General features: G+C 46.5%; 2 protein-coding genes across 8 annotated transcripts in view; one reads left to right on the forward strand and one right to left on the reverse strand.

Annotated features, from left to right (window-relative positions):
* The window catches only part of ELK3 (ETS transcription factor ELK3), a 69,960-nt gene that overhangs the window by 47,173 nt on the left and 8,141 nt on the right, over positions 1-14,646 (forward strand). For 2 of the 3 annotated variants that reach the window (XM_061416987.1, XM_061416986.1), the window contains exons 3-4: positions 5,018-5,797; positions 14,344-14,466. In XM_061416987.1, the coding sequence (XP_061272971.1) occupies positions 5,018-5,797; positions 14,344-14,466 (903 nt within the window). The remainder of the gene's footprint in view (positions 1-5,017; positions 5,798-14,343; positions 14,467-14,646) is intronic. The other variant, XM_061416988.1, reaches the window with a different exon arrangement.
* Positions 1-14,646, reverse strand: part of CDK17 (cyclin dependent kinase 17) — a 138,177-nt gene that overhangs the window by 1,279 nt on the left and 122,252 nt on the right. Inside the window, exon 18 of one of the 5 annotated variants that reach the window (XR_009736485.1) lies at positions 778-4,934. The exons of 2 other annotated variants lie outside the window; for them this stretch is intronic. Coding sequence is in view for 2 of the 3 variants with exons in the window: in XM_061416980.1 (XP_061272964.1) it covers positions 4,911-4,934 (24 nt within the window). In the remaining variant the exon portion in view is untranslated. Of the gene's footprint in view, positions 1-6; positions 4,935-6,502; positions 7,121-14,646 lie in introns of those variants that run through there. 2 more of the 5 variants (XM_061416980.1, XM_061416981.1) reach the window with 2 other exon arrangements.

The raw sequence follows: 14,646 nt of genomic DNA on the forward strand, positions 1-14,646 counted from the left end.
AAGTGAAATAAGTCAGAGAAAGACAAATACTGAATGATCTCACTTATATGTGGAATCCACAAAAGCTGAACTCAAAAGCACAGAGTAGCTTGATGGTTACCAGGGGGCTGGGGTGGGGAACCAGGTAGATGCGGGTCATCGGGTACCAATTTCTAGCAGTGAGATGAGTAAGTCTGGGGGACCTAATGTAGAGCGTGCTGACTAGAGTTAACAGTACTGTAATGTATAATGACAGTTGCTGAGAGATCTTAAATCTGCTAACAACAAAATGGTCATTATGTGGGTGAAGGATGTATCAACTAACCTTATAGTGGTAAATGTTTTGTGATATATACATGTGTGTGTGTGTGTATCAAATCATCGCATTATACACCTTAAATTTACACAACGTTCTACGTCAGTTATATCTCAGTCAAGCTGGGGGGAAAAGATTCATGTTTTTTTTTTTTTTAAACAGTTTTATTGAAGTATTAGTCACATACTATCTAATTCACCTGTTTAAGGCATATCAGTCATGCCTTCGAGCCTATGTACAGAGTTGTACATCCATCACCATGATCAACTTTAGAACATTTTCACTACCCACCATCCCCTGCAAATACCTGATTTTTTAACTAGCACCCCTAAGTGCCTCCATCCCACCTAGTCACCCCTTAGGAGATGACTCATCTATTTCTATCTCTATAGATTTGCCTATTCTGGACATTTTATATAAATAGATCCCATCGTGAAATATGTGGCCTTTGAATCTGGCTTCTTTCACTTAGCAGAACTCACTTGAATGCATCCATGTTGTAGCGTGTGACAGCGCTTCACTCCTTTTCATGGATGGATGACACTCTATCTTATGGCTGCTGCTGCTGCTGCTAAGTCGCTTCAGTTGAGTCCGACTCTGCGATCCCATAGACGGCAGCCCACCAGGCTGCCCCGTCCCTGGGATTCTCCAGGCAAGAACACTGGAGTGGGTTGCCATTTCCTTCTCCAATGCATGAAAGTGAAAAGTGAAAGTGAAGTCGCTCAGTCGTGTCCGACTCTTAGCGACCCCATGGACTGCAGCCCACCAGGCTCCTCCGTCCATGGGATTTTCCAGGCAAGAGTACTGGAGTGGGGTGCCACTGCCTTCTCCGATCTTATGACTAGCCACTATTTTATTTCTCAGTTAACCATCATGTGGATTGTTCCTTACTCCTTGAGTTCTTTTTTTGTTTAATTAAAAACACTTTTTTGGCTGTGCTGGGGCTTTGCTGCTGCACACAGGCTTCCTCTAGTTGCGGTGGGTGGGGGCTACTCTAGTTGCGGTGAGCAGGCCTCTCACTGTGGTGGCTTCCCTCATGGTGGTACACAGGCCCTAGAGGGAGGGCTCGGTGGTTGCTGCTCGTGGGCTCTAGACACACAGGCGCAGTAATTGTGGCCCATGGGCTTTGTTGCCCCACAACGTGTGGGATCTTCCCAGACTAGGGATCGAGCCTGTGTCTCCTGCATTCACAGGCAGATTCTTAACCACTGGACCACCAAGGAAGTCCCCTTACGTTCTTTTTAACACATCAAGGCCCAGCTCTCTCTCTGAGTTTGCCTTTCAATTTCCAACTACGTTTATCATTTTTGTCACAGCCCCCTATGACTTCTTGGTTTACTTGTGAGTGTAATCCCCATTCAGACATTATGTTCTGAACACCCATAATAAAATTAAAGGTTGGTTCTGTTAAAGAATTTATAAGACCTGCCAGAAGAAAGGATTCAGCCCATACAGTTTCTCTTTTCTTCTATGTAATTATCTAGGCTCTAATGATTCACTGAATTTAGATGAGTGTTCAACCTGGCCGAGAATAAAAGGAAGTTTTGCCCCAGGGAGAAAAATATTATGAGTGAGAAGCAAAAATACCTTAGAATTCTAGCAGAGGAACACACCAGGCAAGATGCTTTCTTTCCATATCTATGGGTCAGGTGGCACTAATGACACCCTTATTTAACCCTTTCCTGGTTGGGAACGGATTTCTCCTGGGTGAGTTGTATACCCAGGCCTGGTGTGTCACCTGCAGAGATGCTGCCCATTAGGCCCAGGGGCTTTAGGTTTATCAGATCTCTCTGAAGTTTCTGAAGGTGGTTTTCAGCTGTGCTAGTGTTAAGTGTGAGAAAGAGGTCAGATGGAATCAAAGGGAGCAGGCCAGGGTCCCAGGCACTGGAACTGCCCAGCTTTGAATCTCATGTACTCAGGTCTGAACTTCCTGAATGCTGGTGATGAGCCAGGTTTCACCAGGATTTGCGTTATTGGGATTTCTGGTGCTGCTTGGGGACCTTATGTGTCCCTCCGTTAGAAGTCTGCCCTGAGGAATTCCTCCTTAAAAATCTCAGTGGCTTGGTAATTATACCCATCCATCTTACTGCTGGATAAATTCACTTCTGGGGTTTGAGGATCCATCTAAGGAGGACAAAGGCAAGTTAGCAGGCTGTAATGTAACAAGAGGGGAGGCAAAAACATATTTGTACACCAAATAGATCACAAGAGAAACATCAGAATTTAATTAAATTTCCTCTCATATATTTGAAAGTTGCTAAGAGGATAGATCTTAAAAGTTCTCATCACATACAAAAAAATCTGTTGATTGATATGAACCAGACTTACTGTGGTGGTTGTTTGGCAATATATACAAATATTGACTCATTATGCTGTACACCTGAAACTAATGTTATATGACAATTTTATCTCATTAAAAAAAACTTTATATGAAATAATTTTAAACTGGCTCTTTCATTCTTTCCCTGAAACTTGGTGTGGAAATGGGAATAAGATTAGGTTTTAGCATTAGTAATCTTGTGGCTCCTTGCTTCCCATCTCTGAGCTCACGTCATAAGGAGGGTATCTTCCAGCCTGCAAGTGGGTTCGTGTGAGATCATGTGGGATCACTTGTGCATAATACCCAGGACAGAGTAGGTGCTTAGTAGGAGCTACTTTTGGGTTTTCTTTTTCTTCTCACAGTTACCTACTTCACACATGGTGGGGTATGTGTGTCTGTCACTTCCTCCATTCACCCCCTCTCTCCCTCCTCTACTGTGTCCACAAGTCCATTCTCTGTGTCGGCATCTCCATTCTGTCCCTGCAAATAGGTTCATCAATACCATTTTCTAGATTCCATATATATGCATTAATATAGTAATTTTTCTCTTTCTGACTTACTTTACTCAGTATAACAGGCTTTAGATTCATCCATCTCATTAGAACTGACTCAAAGTCGTTCTTTTTCATGGCTGAGTAATATTTCTCTCTCTCTCTCTCTCTCTGTGTATTCTTTATCCATTTATCTGTCAATAGACATCTAGGTTGCTTCCATGTCCTAGCTATTGTAAATAGTGCTGCTATGAACATTGGGGTACATGTGTCTTTTAGAATTGTGGTTTTCACAGGTATATGCCCAGTAGTGGGGTTGCTGGGTCATATGGTAGTTTTATTCCTAGTTCCTATCAGTCACTAAGTCATGCCCAACTCTTTGCTATCCCATGGACTGCAGTATGCCAGTCTTCCCTGTCCTTCACTATCTCCTGGAGTTTGCTGAAACTCAAGTCCATTGAGTCGGTGATGCTATCTAACCATCACATCCTCTGCTGCCCCCTTCTCCTTTTGCCTTCAGTCTTTCCCAGCATCAGGGCCTTTTCCAGTGAGACAACTCTTCACATCAGGTGGCCAAAGAAGAGTCAACCCTGAATATTCATCAGCAAGACTAATGCTGAAGCTCCAATGCTTTGGCCACTGATCTCCATAGTGGCTGTTATCAATTTACATTTCTACCAACTGTGCAAGAGGAGCTACCTTTAAAGCTTTTCTCCCCAACATGATTTTTTTCACCCTCCTTCATACCCAGCTTGTAGGAGGAACAGTTTATAAGGAAGTCCTTTTCCCATAGGATGGCGCTGCCACTTCTCTGTGCTCGATGGAGACCATCCTTGTTTTTCTTGAGTATCTCCGCCAGCAAGCATCTGGTGTTTGCTAATGTTCCAATCTAATAAACCTCAAGAACAGTACAGCCTTTAAAACGAAGTCCATTCTCCCAAAGTGGGGCGACGGGTGGGGGGGCCAGAATTTGCAGAGATTATTGGTTTTCATTTACATCCTAATGTTTAAGGATGAGAGCCATAAACTGAAGAGCCAGAATTAGATAACATTAACTTAAAATACTGCGTGAATGTCCTAAACATCCAAGTAGACACTTTGTTTTTTTCCTCCAGCGGCTTTCTTGGCAGTAAATTAAAAAGGAAAAAAAAAAAAAACTACATGATTTAAGAAAACATTGTGGTGTTTGGTGATAATAACTTGCATTTCTATAATGCTTTCCAGCTTATAGAAGGCTTTCCCATTATTATTTCTTTGAATTCTCACAAGCCCCAGAGGTCAGTAAAACAATACTGTATTATGGTTGGGGAAATGCTGCCTCCACCACTTACCTACCATGTGGCTATGTGGGGTATTTAAAGGCTCTAAGCTTATTTCCCTAAGTTTTAAAATGGGAGTTGAATAGTCCCTTCCTCTTAGCATTGCGGTACAAATTCTATGAGCCAATGCAGAAGCAATGCCAGTGACATAGTAAGTGCTTAACAAATGGCAAGAGTTTTATATTCTTAGGTATAATAATCATTTCACAGACGAGGAAACTCAAAATGACCATCAATTCGCTAAAGGTCACACCATTTGTAATTAGCAGACCCTGGAATGTGGCTCCGGAGAAGGCAATGGCACCCCACTCCAGTGCTCTTGCCTGGAAAATCCCATGGACGGAGGAGCCTGGTGGGCTGCCGTCTATGGGGTTGCACAGAGTTGGACACGACTGAAGCGACTTAGCAGCAGCAGGAATGCAGCTCAGATTCTTCCACTCTCACCCTCTGTCTCGTGCGCACTACACCTTAGCTGAGATGTGTCATCAAGGCTGTTTTGATGCTCCCGCCTGCAAAATAACCCCAAGAATGACCCTCTTAGCCGGTTTCTCTGATGCACTCATCTTTTCCATGTCTGCTTTTGTGTTTGCAGAATATCATCAAGAAGGTGATCGGGCAGAAGTTTGTATACAAATTTGTCTCTTTCCCGGAGATACTGAAAATGGACCCTCACGCGGTGGAGATCAGCCGGGAGAGCCTCTTGCTGCAGGACAGCGAGTGCAAGGTGCCCCCTGAGGGCCGTGAGGCGCACAGACACGGCCTGTCTGCCCTCAAGAGTGCCAGCCGCAATGAGTACATCCACTCGGGCCTGTACTCATCCTTCACCATCAACTCCCTGCAGAACCCGCCCGAGCCCCTCAAGGCCATCAAGACAGAGAAGCTGGAGGAGCAGCTGGAAGACAGCCCCCCCGCGGAAGAAGTCAGGACTGTCATCAGGTTTGTGACCAACAAAACCGATAAGCACGTCAGCCGGCCCGTGGTGTCCCTGCCCTCCACGTCGGAGGCCTTCCTGGCCTCGTCCGTGTCCGCCAAGATCTCCTCTTTAATGTTGCCGAACGCCGCCAGCATCTCGTCCGCCTCGCCCTCCTCGTCTCGGTCCCCATCGCTGTCCCCCAACTCGCCCCTCCCTTCCGAACACAGGAGCCTCTTCCTGGAGGCTGCCTGCCATGACTCGGATTCCCTGGAGCCCTTGAACCTGTCGTCGGGCTCCAAGACCAGGTCTCCATCACTCCCCCCAAAGGCCAAAAAGCCCAAAGGCTTGGAAATCTCTGCGCCCCCACTGGTGCTTTCCGGCACCGACATCGGCTCCATCGCCCTCAACAGCCCGGCCCTCCCCTCGGGATCCCTCACCCCAGCCTTCTTCACTGCCCAGGTAAGAGCCGTAGAGTCCAGTCGTCCCGGCTGCACACAGACTCACTGGCTTAGGGAAAAGTGGGGGAGAGAGGCAACTTCTGTCTTCCCCTCAGAGGGTAATCCTTGGGCCCCTGCAGCAAGGTCACTGTGCACTGTACAGGGAAATCACACCCAGACAGAGGTGTACATAAGAGAAATTGGCTGTGGTGGGACACTTGATCGGGTTCTTTTAGGGGCCTAGAGTGATGTAAGGTGGAATATGCACACGGGCCATCAAAGCAGGTCCAAACAGTGATTTCTGAGGGCAAGATGAGCACTGACAGTGTTGGTCCCTCAGTCCTGTCCAACTCTTTGTGACCCCATGGACTGTAGCCCACCAGGCTCCTCTGTCCATGGAATTCTCCAGGCAAGAAGACTGGAGTGGGTAGCCATTCCCTTCTCCAGGGGATCTTCTTGGCCCAGGGATTGAATGTGGGTCTCTTACATTGAAAGTAGATTCTTCACCCTCTGAGCCATTACGCTTTTAAGTTGCTGAGCAGGCCAGTGACATTTCAGAAGGCACTTGGGTTTTATGAAAATTTTATGGCAGAATCCTCTTTGGAGGGCACTCATTTGTTTTCTGTTAATAAGAAAGTACATGCTAACCAATATGGCCATTGCAGTTATCAGTGGGGAGCTGGGCTGTCCTGTAGTCCCTAAAAAGCAATGCAGAGGCCACACCAAATGATGAGAAAGAGATGCTTTAGTAAAAACAGTGCTGTTCTGAGACAGCCCAGGTCCCTGGCACAGGGGAGGGAAGAGCAAACTCGGGGAGCAACAGAAGTCTTCAGTGTCATTAGCTCCACCACGAAGGCAGCCTCTTCCTCTAAATACACTATTCAGATGCTCACTCTCGTCCAGCTGGCAAAGGCAGGGCAGGTACTGGTAAACCTATTTCTGCTTCCCCTGGAAAACTGGATGCATTTCAGTGGCAGAGGTTAAGTTCATTGGCTTCAGGGTCACAGATGTGGATTCAGTTCCTGGCGGCACTGCTGGGTAGAAATGTGATTGTGGGTACTTGCTCTCTGAGCCTGTTTCCACATCCGTGAGACGGATTGTGTGAGGATTAAATGGGATAATGGCCGTGGGAAGAGAGGTGGCTACAATTGGCGGGTTTCAGAATCATGTGACTTGGTGGCGCCAGGGTGGGGACGTGCTTGAAGCGGGTAGGAGCTCTCTGTCCCCGTCGCTGTGGGGTCCTCACTGTCACCACCATTAGTGGCAGCACAGTTGAGCGTCTCATGTGTCAGGCACTGTTGTAAACACCATCCACGCAGCATCTCAGTTATTTATCATTACAGGCCTGTGAAGGAGATAACTGTCAATGTCCAGTTTTTCCAGCAGAGGTAAAGGAGGCAGAGGTCCGGTAACTCACCCAAGGTCACCCAGCTAATAGGACTTAGAGGTGAAAACTTGCTCCAGAATCCACGCCCTTTAAGTAAAATGCTCTCTGCACACGTGCCAGGAAAATGCCTAGCCTTCTCTGATCATGAGATGTCCATGGAGTCTGCGGGCAGCTGAAAGCAGCTCTTGGTCCTTCTCCTCTCTGTAGCTTCTCTGGAGTGGTTGTCAGCGTGGCTTGTGAGCCTGTGGTGCCGAGCATGCTGCCACGGAGGGGCTGGCCGAGGGCTTGGTGACAGGTCAGCATGAGCACATGTGCTCTAAATGGGGCATTTCCTCAATCAGCACCACTGGCTGGGGACTAACGACCACTAAGTAAATGGCTCAGAAACGGCGGCCTCTGACGTGGCTCAGAGAAATGACCCGAGAAGCTGAGCTCTGAGTGGACAATCTGAGAATCTCCTGCCTGGCCTCCCCTGTGTTTCCAGCTGTGAGGTGTAGAGAGATCTAGAGCCAGGCCCAGGCCAGCTCTGATTTCAGTCTGTGCTTGCTTGGGGAGTTTGTTATCACCGTCTCTGCACACATGCCAGCCCTGTAGCTGTGTCGGAGGAGAGGGGCTCAGGCTGGCCCTGTGGTTTTGGACCAGGACATGGGGAATGAAGGGAGGCTCCATGCACTGTGGCTGAGGACGTGTGTAGCTGGGCGTGGGTGTGGGTGACACCTTAGCGCTTTGTCACAGATACTCCACTTTCCCCTCTGGGGTGTGCTGTGTGCAGCGTTTACACCTGTGGGCACCTCCAGTCAGTCAGTCTTCATGGCTAGCTTTACAAGAGATAAGTGTGCTGTAATTACTTGATACCCTGAAAATGAAGTTCCCAAGAACTTGTATTTATTCCAAAAAAGATTTACATTTTATTTAGTCATGTATTCCACGAATAATCCCATCAGTTTCAGCAAGAAGCAGGAAGATGGGGTGGGATTAAGCACATCTTGGCATGCTTAGGGTCAGGTGGTTACAGTTCCCTCCCAGGACCTTATTAAACCACAGACCTCCTGTAGGCCCAAATTGAGATTCGAAATTTCAGCCTACATGATGGGCATGAAAAAATCATCCACAGCCTGCCAGTTCCCCAGCATCACAGCCTCCACTCCTGAGAACACTTATGGTACAGCCCCTGGGACCTGTATTATGAGCCTTTGAGAAACCACAGTTACTAATGTAGACAGACATGATGATCACCCAGAGGCGCCCCCAGCATAGACTATGTGGAACTGAAAAAAATGAGAATACAAAAGCCAGCTGGGTGCCAAAGAGTAAGGCAGTTGGAGCTTGGCCACCGAGGTCATATCGATCTGTTGCTAGAAAAGCCAGAATGTCTCTCGGATGCCATGAGTTACCAGAAACTGAGATGGGAGGTGGGGGAGGAGCTGGGATGTGAGACCCTCCTAGCTCCCAGCCAGATATCATGGAAACCTGAATGGTGCCAACTGGAACTTCTGATTTTCCACCTCATCTGTACCTGGGTGTCATCTGGCCCTCCTTTCATTTGCCTCTCCTGTCTAGTCTCTCCCTCCCCCTCTCACCTATGTAGTTAGTTCAGATGAGTGGCTCATCACTTGTCCCTTTCTTTATGCTAAGACCTCTGTTCATCTCCCATGTGATGTCTAAGATGTTGAACTCAGATATGTGTGGGCACCAGGGCATGAACTCATACCATCAGAGTCTGAGCATGCATGCCCCGGGCTGTTTTATTAGCAGTGGCTGTGGATTACCACTAATTGAGTAGAGACAGCTTGATGAGGACTGAAATGCTAAAAGCTCCTTTCTGTATGTACTGATGGATATACAACCTTGAACCCAAATCACAAAGTGGGAATTGGGAGTAAGATGGATGTGTGTGGTGAGTGTAGACTGTGTCCTGGCTCGGCTTTGGGTGGTTTCTCAATTTACTGTCTCTTTTGCCATGATCACAAAAGGAAAAATGTTTTTTCCTTCCCACTACTTCATCCCACTCTGTAACACTGCCCTAGCCCAGCCTGTAGCTTCCTCCATCCTGGTCTTGCAGGAGAAGGATGTCCTTTAGAAACTTGGCAGTGGAGGATGTTACTGAAAGACTTTTGCGTGACTTGACTCTCCAGCTGGAAGTTCCTGCTTTTCCCCCAGCTCTGGGTGCCTAGGATGAACCAACCGTGATAGCTTCTCCCTCTCTTTCCACCCTGGAACACGTTTTTTTCTGTAGATCCTTCACAGATTGCTGACTCCTCCCCTGTTTTGACTTTGTTTTTTCATCTCTTACCATAGCTACACTGCACCAGTAGGGTAGCCTCTTCATCCTCTTTTCCTTCATTTCAGCATATTCAGCGCTACAGAAACTTCTGTTTGTGACTCTACTTCTTTTTGAAAGTTGCTGAATACATGTTTTTATTTGAATTCATACAACTCTAGGAGTTTCCAGGGGTTCACTGTCACCTTTTGAGGATTTTTTTCTTTTTAACCACAAAATGGCAGTGTCATGGACTTCCTTGGCATCCATGGGAGATTAAGGTTAGAGATGTTTGTTGCTACAACTTGCCCAACCATTAGCTAGGCTCCTGGAGATACAGAAGTGAGCAAGAAACAGTTCCTGCTCCCATAAACTTACAGGCTGACTGGCCAATAGGTAACGAAAGAGAACAATTAGTAACTTAGGGTGGTGTGAAATTATAGAGGGCCCAGAGAACTTGTTGAGGAATTCAGAGGCCAGAAGTCCCATGAGTATGAGTTTCATGGGAGGAAGGAATTTGTTTTTATGGGAAAGTAGGAGCTGCTGAAGGTGTAAGTCAGGGAAACAAAGATTCTTATTAGAATCTATTGACCAGTAATAATTGAGCATTGTTTGCACATCATAGGAAGGGCAAGTGCCTACTTTCATGACCTTCTGTTGTTGGATATAGCTATGACAAGGTGTACACATGCATGACAGCACAGTGCAGAGAAGGACCTTAGGAACAGGAGGAAGAAGAACACGTAGTTCAATTCAGTGAACACGAACTGAGCACCTGTCATGTGTCATGGGCTTAGCTTGGAGCTGGGGATGCAAACATGAATTAGGCAGCCCTTGTGAACTGGGAGGAAGCTCGTAACTTACTTTTAGGTTGGTTAAATATAGTATCCTGGACACAGTACATACACATGTATGTACATACACAGTACATACACATGTAAAAGGAATACTAAGGAAGAGGGTATTCACTTTGCTGGGGGTCGGGATGTTGCAAAGGCTTTGTGGTCATAAAAATGTGCAACAGCTTTGTGCATTAGGGCAGTAGTTGAGTAAGGGGGGGATACATTCCAAAGGTAAAGGAGGTGGTGGGAGGAGGAGCCTGAGTGACATGGTGAGAACCGTGTTTTAGAAACCCTTCTGAAGACATGGGCAAGGGAGGGGTGAGGCTGGAAGCAGTTAGATGACTGTAAAATTCCAGGTGAAAAGACAGTGAGGACCTGTGGCTGTGACAGTGGCATGAGGCCAAAGGAGATGGATCTGACAGACACACGTGATGGGTGTGGAGGTTTTAGGGGTGAGCAGAGGTTGAGTATGGATTTCATGGGAAGAAAGAAACTCATGGGGAACGGTTCCAAGTCCAATCTGGGCCATGTGGAGTTTGAGGACATTTGGGAAGAAACACCCAGCTGCAGTTGGAGCTAAGGAGAGTCTGAGGTGGTTACAGGATGGTTAAAAACCATAGAAATAGATGAGATCCTTTGTGGAGTGGCACTAGCCCAGGGGACCATGGGCTGAGGGGTCATGGAGGTTTTGGAATGATTGCTGAAGAACTACTAGATTGGAATTGTGTGGTAGTCAGGACCCCTGGAGCAGAGTAGGGGCAGGGATTCACATTCTAGGTTGCTATGGGTCTACCGAGAATTCTGGCCAAGGGAAGTTGAATTTTTTTTTTTTTTTTTGGCTGCATGGCATGCAGGATCTTAGTTCCCCGACTAGGGATTGAACTTTACCCCCTTTAGTGGAAGTGCAGTCATAACCAATGGACCGCCAGGGAAGTCCTAGGTTGAACTCTTCTCCTCCCTAAAATTGTGAACGGTGTCTTAAGGTGATTGATTCGGTGGTGGTGCTCAGAATAGACTGGAAGGGAGACACAGAGACAGCTGGACTGGTTTAGGTGGCAGTTGCCAAATGGCATCTAAGTTGACGGGGCTTGGATGCTGCAAGACTGGAAATGTGGGGATAAACAGGAGAGTCAGTTCAAGGAAGGATCTCCAGGCGGTGCCCAGAGGTTGTGGCGAGGAGACGGGGGAAGGCATCTGCATCTCCGTGCCTGGGATGCTGGGTTGTAGATGGGCTGAGTACAAGGGCAGTGTCTTATTGTTTCTCTGGCACCTGATACATACTATATACTCCATCAGTATTTGCTGAGTGGGTAGATATATGGTGGTACTGTTGATAGAAACAGAGTCATAAACACTGGACTGGGCAAGGTGGTGAGTTCGTGCCATCTGGCTGAGGGGAAAACAGAAGTCTCTTTCCAGGAGGCGGAATCTTGGTGCTCAGAGGGCACTTGGAAGGGGCCTGTCTGGACATTAGCTCACTCAGTTTAGCTCCGATGTGTGGGCTTTCTAGAAGACTCAGTATTCAATGAAGAACCGAGTGGGGAAGATGACATGAGGTCAAACAGGAGGGTGTTTCCCTTTGAAAATGAACACCCGTGGCCCCTGGGTCCAAGAGCATCTCCTTTCCTGCAGATGACAGGGTCAGGAAGTTCCTGTCTGCCACTCAGAAGACCCCACTTGCTAAGACATTCTTTAGGGAAGGAAGAGGAAGCACGCATTTTGCTGGTAGCTTCTTTCTTTAGCCTCTGTCTAGGGCTCAAGGAGCTTCTAGAGACAGGCTCTGAAAGCTCCCACGGTGAGAGAGAACTCACGCCAGGCTTTATAGAAATTTTCCCTAAAAGAGTAACCAAAATTTTCCCCTACGGCCATAGAATCTTCAGCCAGAACAGGGATGGGAGGGAGAGGAGTGAATGAAGTCATTTTACGGTATTTATTTGCATATATTATAGAAGACATTTCAAATATATTAAATAGGAGAAACAGAAGGTTACTATATTCTGAGTACATCCTGTATCCCTTAGAAACAAATGTGCAAACATCTCCAATCCAGACATGGGTATGACATTTAGACTACGAAAATATATTCTATATACCTCATATTGCTCAGAAGGTTAAAAAGGAGTGGATGTCTATTTATGGCTGTGGATGAGAGAGAGAGCTGTTCTGTAGTTTAAAGGATTCACCGTCTCTTTAGAGCTGTGACTTTCATTGGTAGGTAAAGCTTAGGAGGCCCTGAACACATCGGTTAAATGTTAATGTGGCATACTGTGGTTGGAACCTGGCTTGAGTGACATGCAAATGTTAGTTCTCAGATCAGATGAGCTACAGACCTGACACTCACACAACTGAGAGGAACCCTAAGGCACTGGCTGCCTGGGTTGGTCTGTCTGTTTCAGTTCTTTATACAGTTGAGGATTTCTCCCATGGCTGGGTTTTAATACAGTTAGTCAAATACACTTAATTACTGATAGCAGTCTTGGAACATTTATTGAGCATTTCTAATCTGCCAGCTTTACACAGATCATTTACTCTTCCTGATGATCCTGTAATGTAAGACATGTAGGCATTTTTCTGTTTTATAGATGAGGAAACCAAGGCAGAGAGGGGTTGTTACCTAACTCATAAGTAGTTGTTCTGAGGCTGGAACCCTAGTAGAGCCCATGCAGAACTGCCAAGTCTGAACCGTTAGGCCAGATGGCCTGGCCTGTTTATGAAACTGCCTTGGGTTAGAACAAATGGGAAATTTACCCAAAACATGTATTTTGGGTAACCTCGTAGGTCATTTAATATGTAGGAAATGCTGTGGAACCAAAACTCAAATTATTTGACTCTTTTCAGCAGCTCCATTTTGAGAACCTTTGGATGTTTATCTCCTTTCTGCAGAACAGAACAGACCTTTCCATTTAGGTTTAAGCCAAATGTTCTGGATAATTAACAAAGCTGCTGAGGCCAATTCTAGGGGGAAAAAAAAAAACACTTTCGCATGCAGCATGATGTAATCTGAAATGCTGGTGCCCTCACTGCCCTTCTTACACAGAGCACCTTATTGACATCATGAAACTACGGAGGGGCTCCTCCTAGTCCCTAATATGCAGAGCCACCTGGACAAGGAGCTTGTCTCTGCTGAGAATAAAAACCAGGCAGGCTTACGGTGGGGGTGGGTTGTTCCTTCTGCACTCTAGCTGGCTTGAAGACCAGGACTCCTGCTGCGAGTATGCAAGCAAATGCCATCCTTGGCACTCTCCCAGGAAACCCAGCATTTTGGCTTTAAATTCTATCTGACAAGAACGGATTTTGTTTCCCTCTGAGCCATTCCTGGGGAGATGAATTCTCATCAGCCCCATATCCAGAGTGAAATCTGGTAAACTCAGTTCAGAGCTTTTCATGAAGCTGCTACAGGGTATTTTAGCAGCAGATCCTAAAGTATTCAAAGGGTTGTTGATAGGGAAAGTGAAGCTTGGGAGGCCCTTTAAAAATGTGTGCGTGTAGCCCAAGTAATGGATGTCCACTGTAGAAAAATTAATATAGAGAAGGAAAAATAAAGCCCTCTCATGGGATCCCATTTGCTTGTATATTGTTGTGTTCATGTGTGCTCAGTCATGTTTTGACTCTGTGATTCCATGGACTGTAGCCCGCCAGGCTCCTCTGTCCATGGAATTCTGCAGGCAAGAATACTGGAGTGGGTTGCCATTTCCTCCTCCAGGAGATCTTCCCGACCCAGGGATCAAATCTGCTTTTCCTGTGTCTCCTACATTGGCAGGTGGAGTATTTACTGCTAGTGCCACCATTCTTGTTTAATGTGTGAGCGGGAGCAAACTGAAAAAAGCAGCTTGACAAAAGTTGTTACAAACTTGAGTTTTCTACTAGAATGGTTATGGAAGGTAACTTTTCCATTCTTTATAATACAAATTGCTCAGTTAGCACTGAAGGAAATTAAACTGCACAGCCCCGCAGAAATAACGTCGTCAGATTTTCCTAAAATGATGAGGTTGGTTTGTGGCTGGTGCCCGGAGCACACTGTTGACCACAGTGGGAACCGGCGATACAGGTATCAATCCTGTGTGTGCTTTCTTTCCCAGACACCAAATGGACTGCTTCTGACCCCGAGTCCACTGCTGTCCAGCATACATTTCTGGAGCAGCCTTAGTCCAGTTGCTCCACTGAGTCCTGCCCGGCTGCAAGGGCCAAGCACGCTGTTTCAGGTGAGCATTTAGAAATGAACTTGTACATGTGCAATTTCTAAGGGATGTGTTTCCTTGATAAATCCTGCAAGGTAACATTTTCTCTAAATGTAGGGCAGAACTCACTGTTAAGTTTCCAAAAGGAATTCATGTTAATGTGGCTGCAAAAGGCACCTTCAGAGGCAGGTACTTTCATTGAGG

The sequence above is a fragment of the Bos javanicus genome, chromosome 5, assembly GCF_032452875.1.
Source record: "Bos javanicus breed banteng chromosome 5, ARS-OSU_banteng_1.0, whole genome shotgun sequence".
Lineage (NCBI taxonomy): Eukaryota > Metazoa > Chordata > Mammalia > Artiodactyla > Bovidae > Bos > Bos javanicus.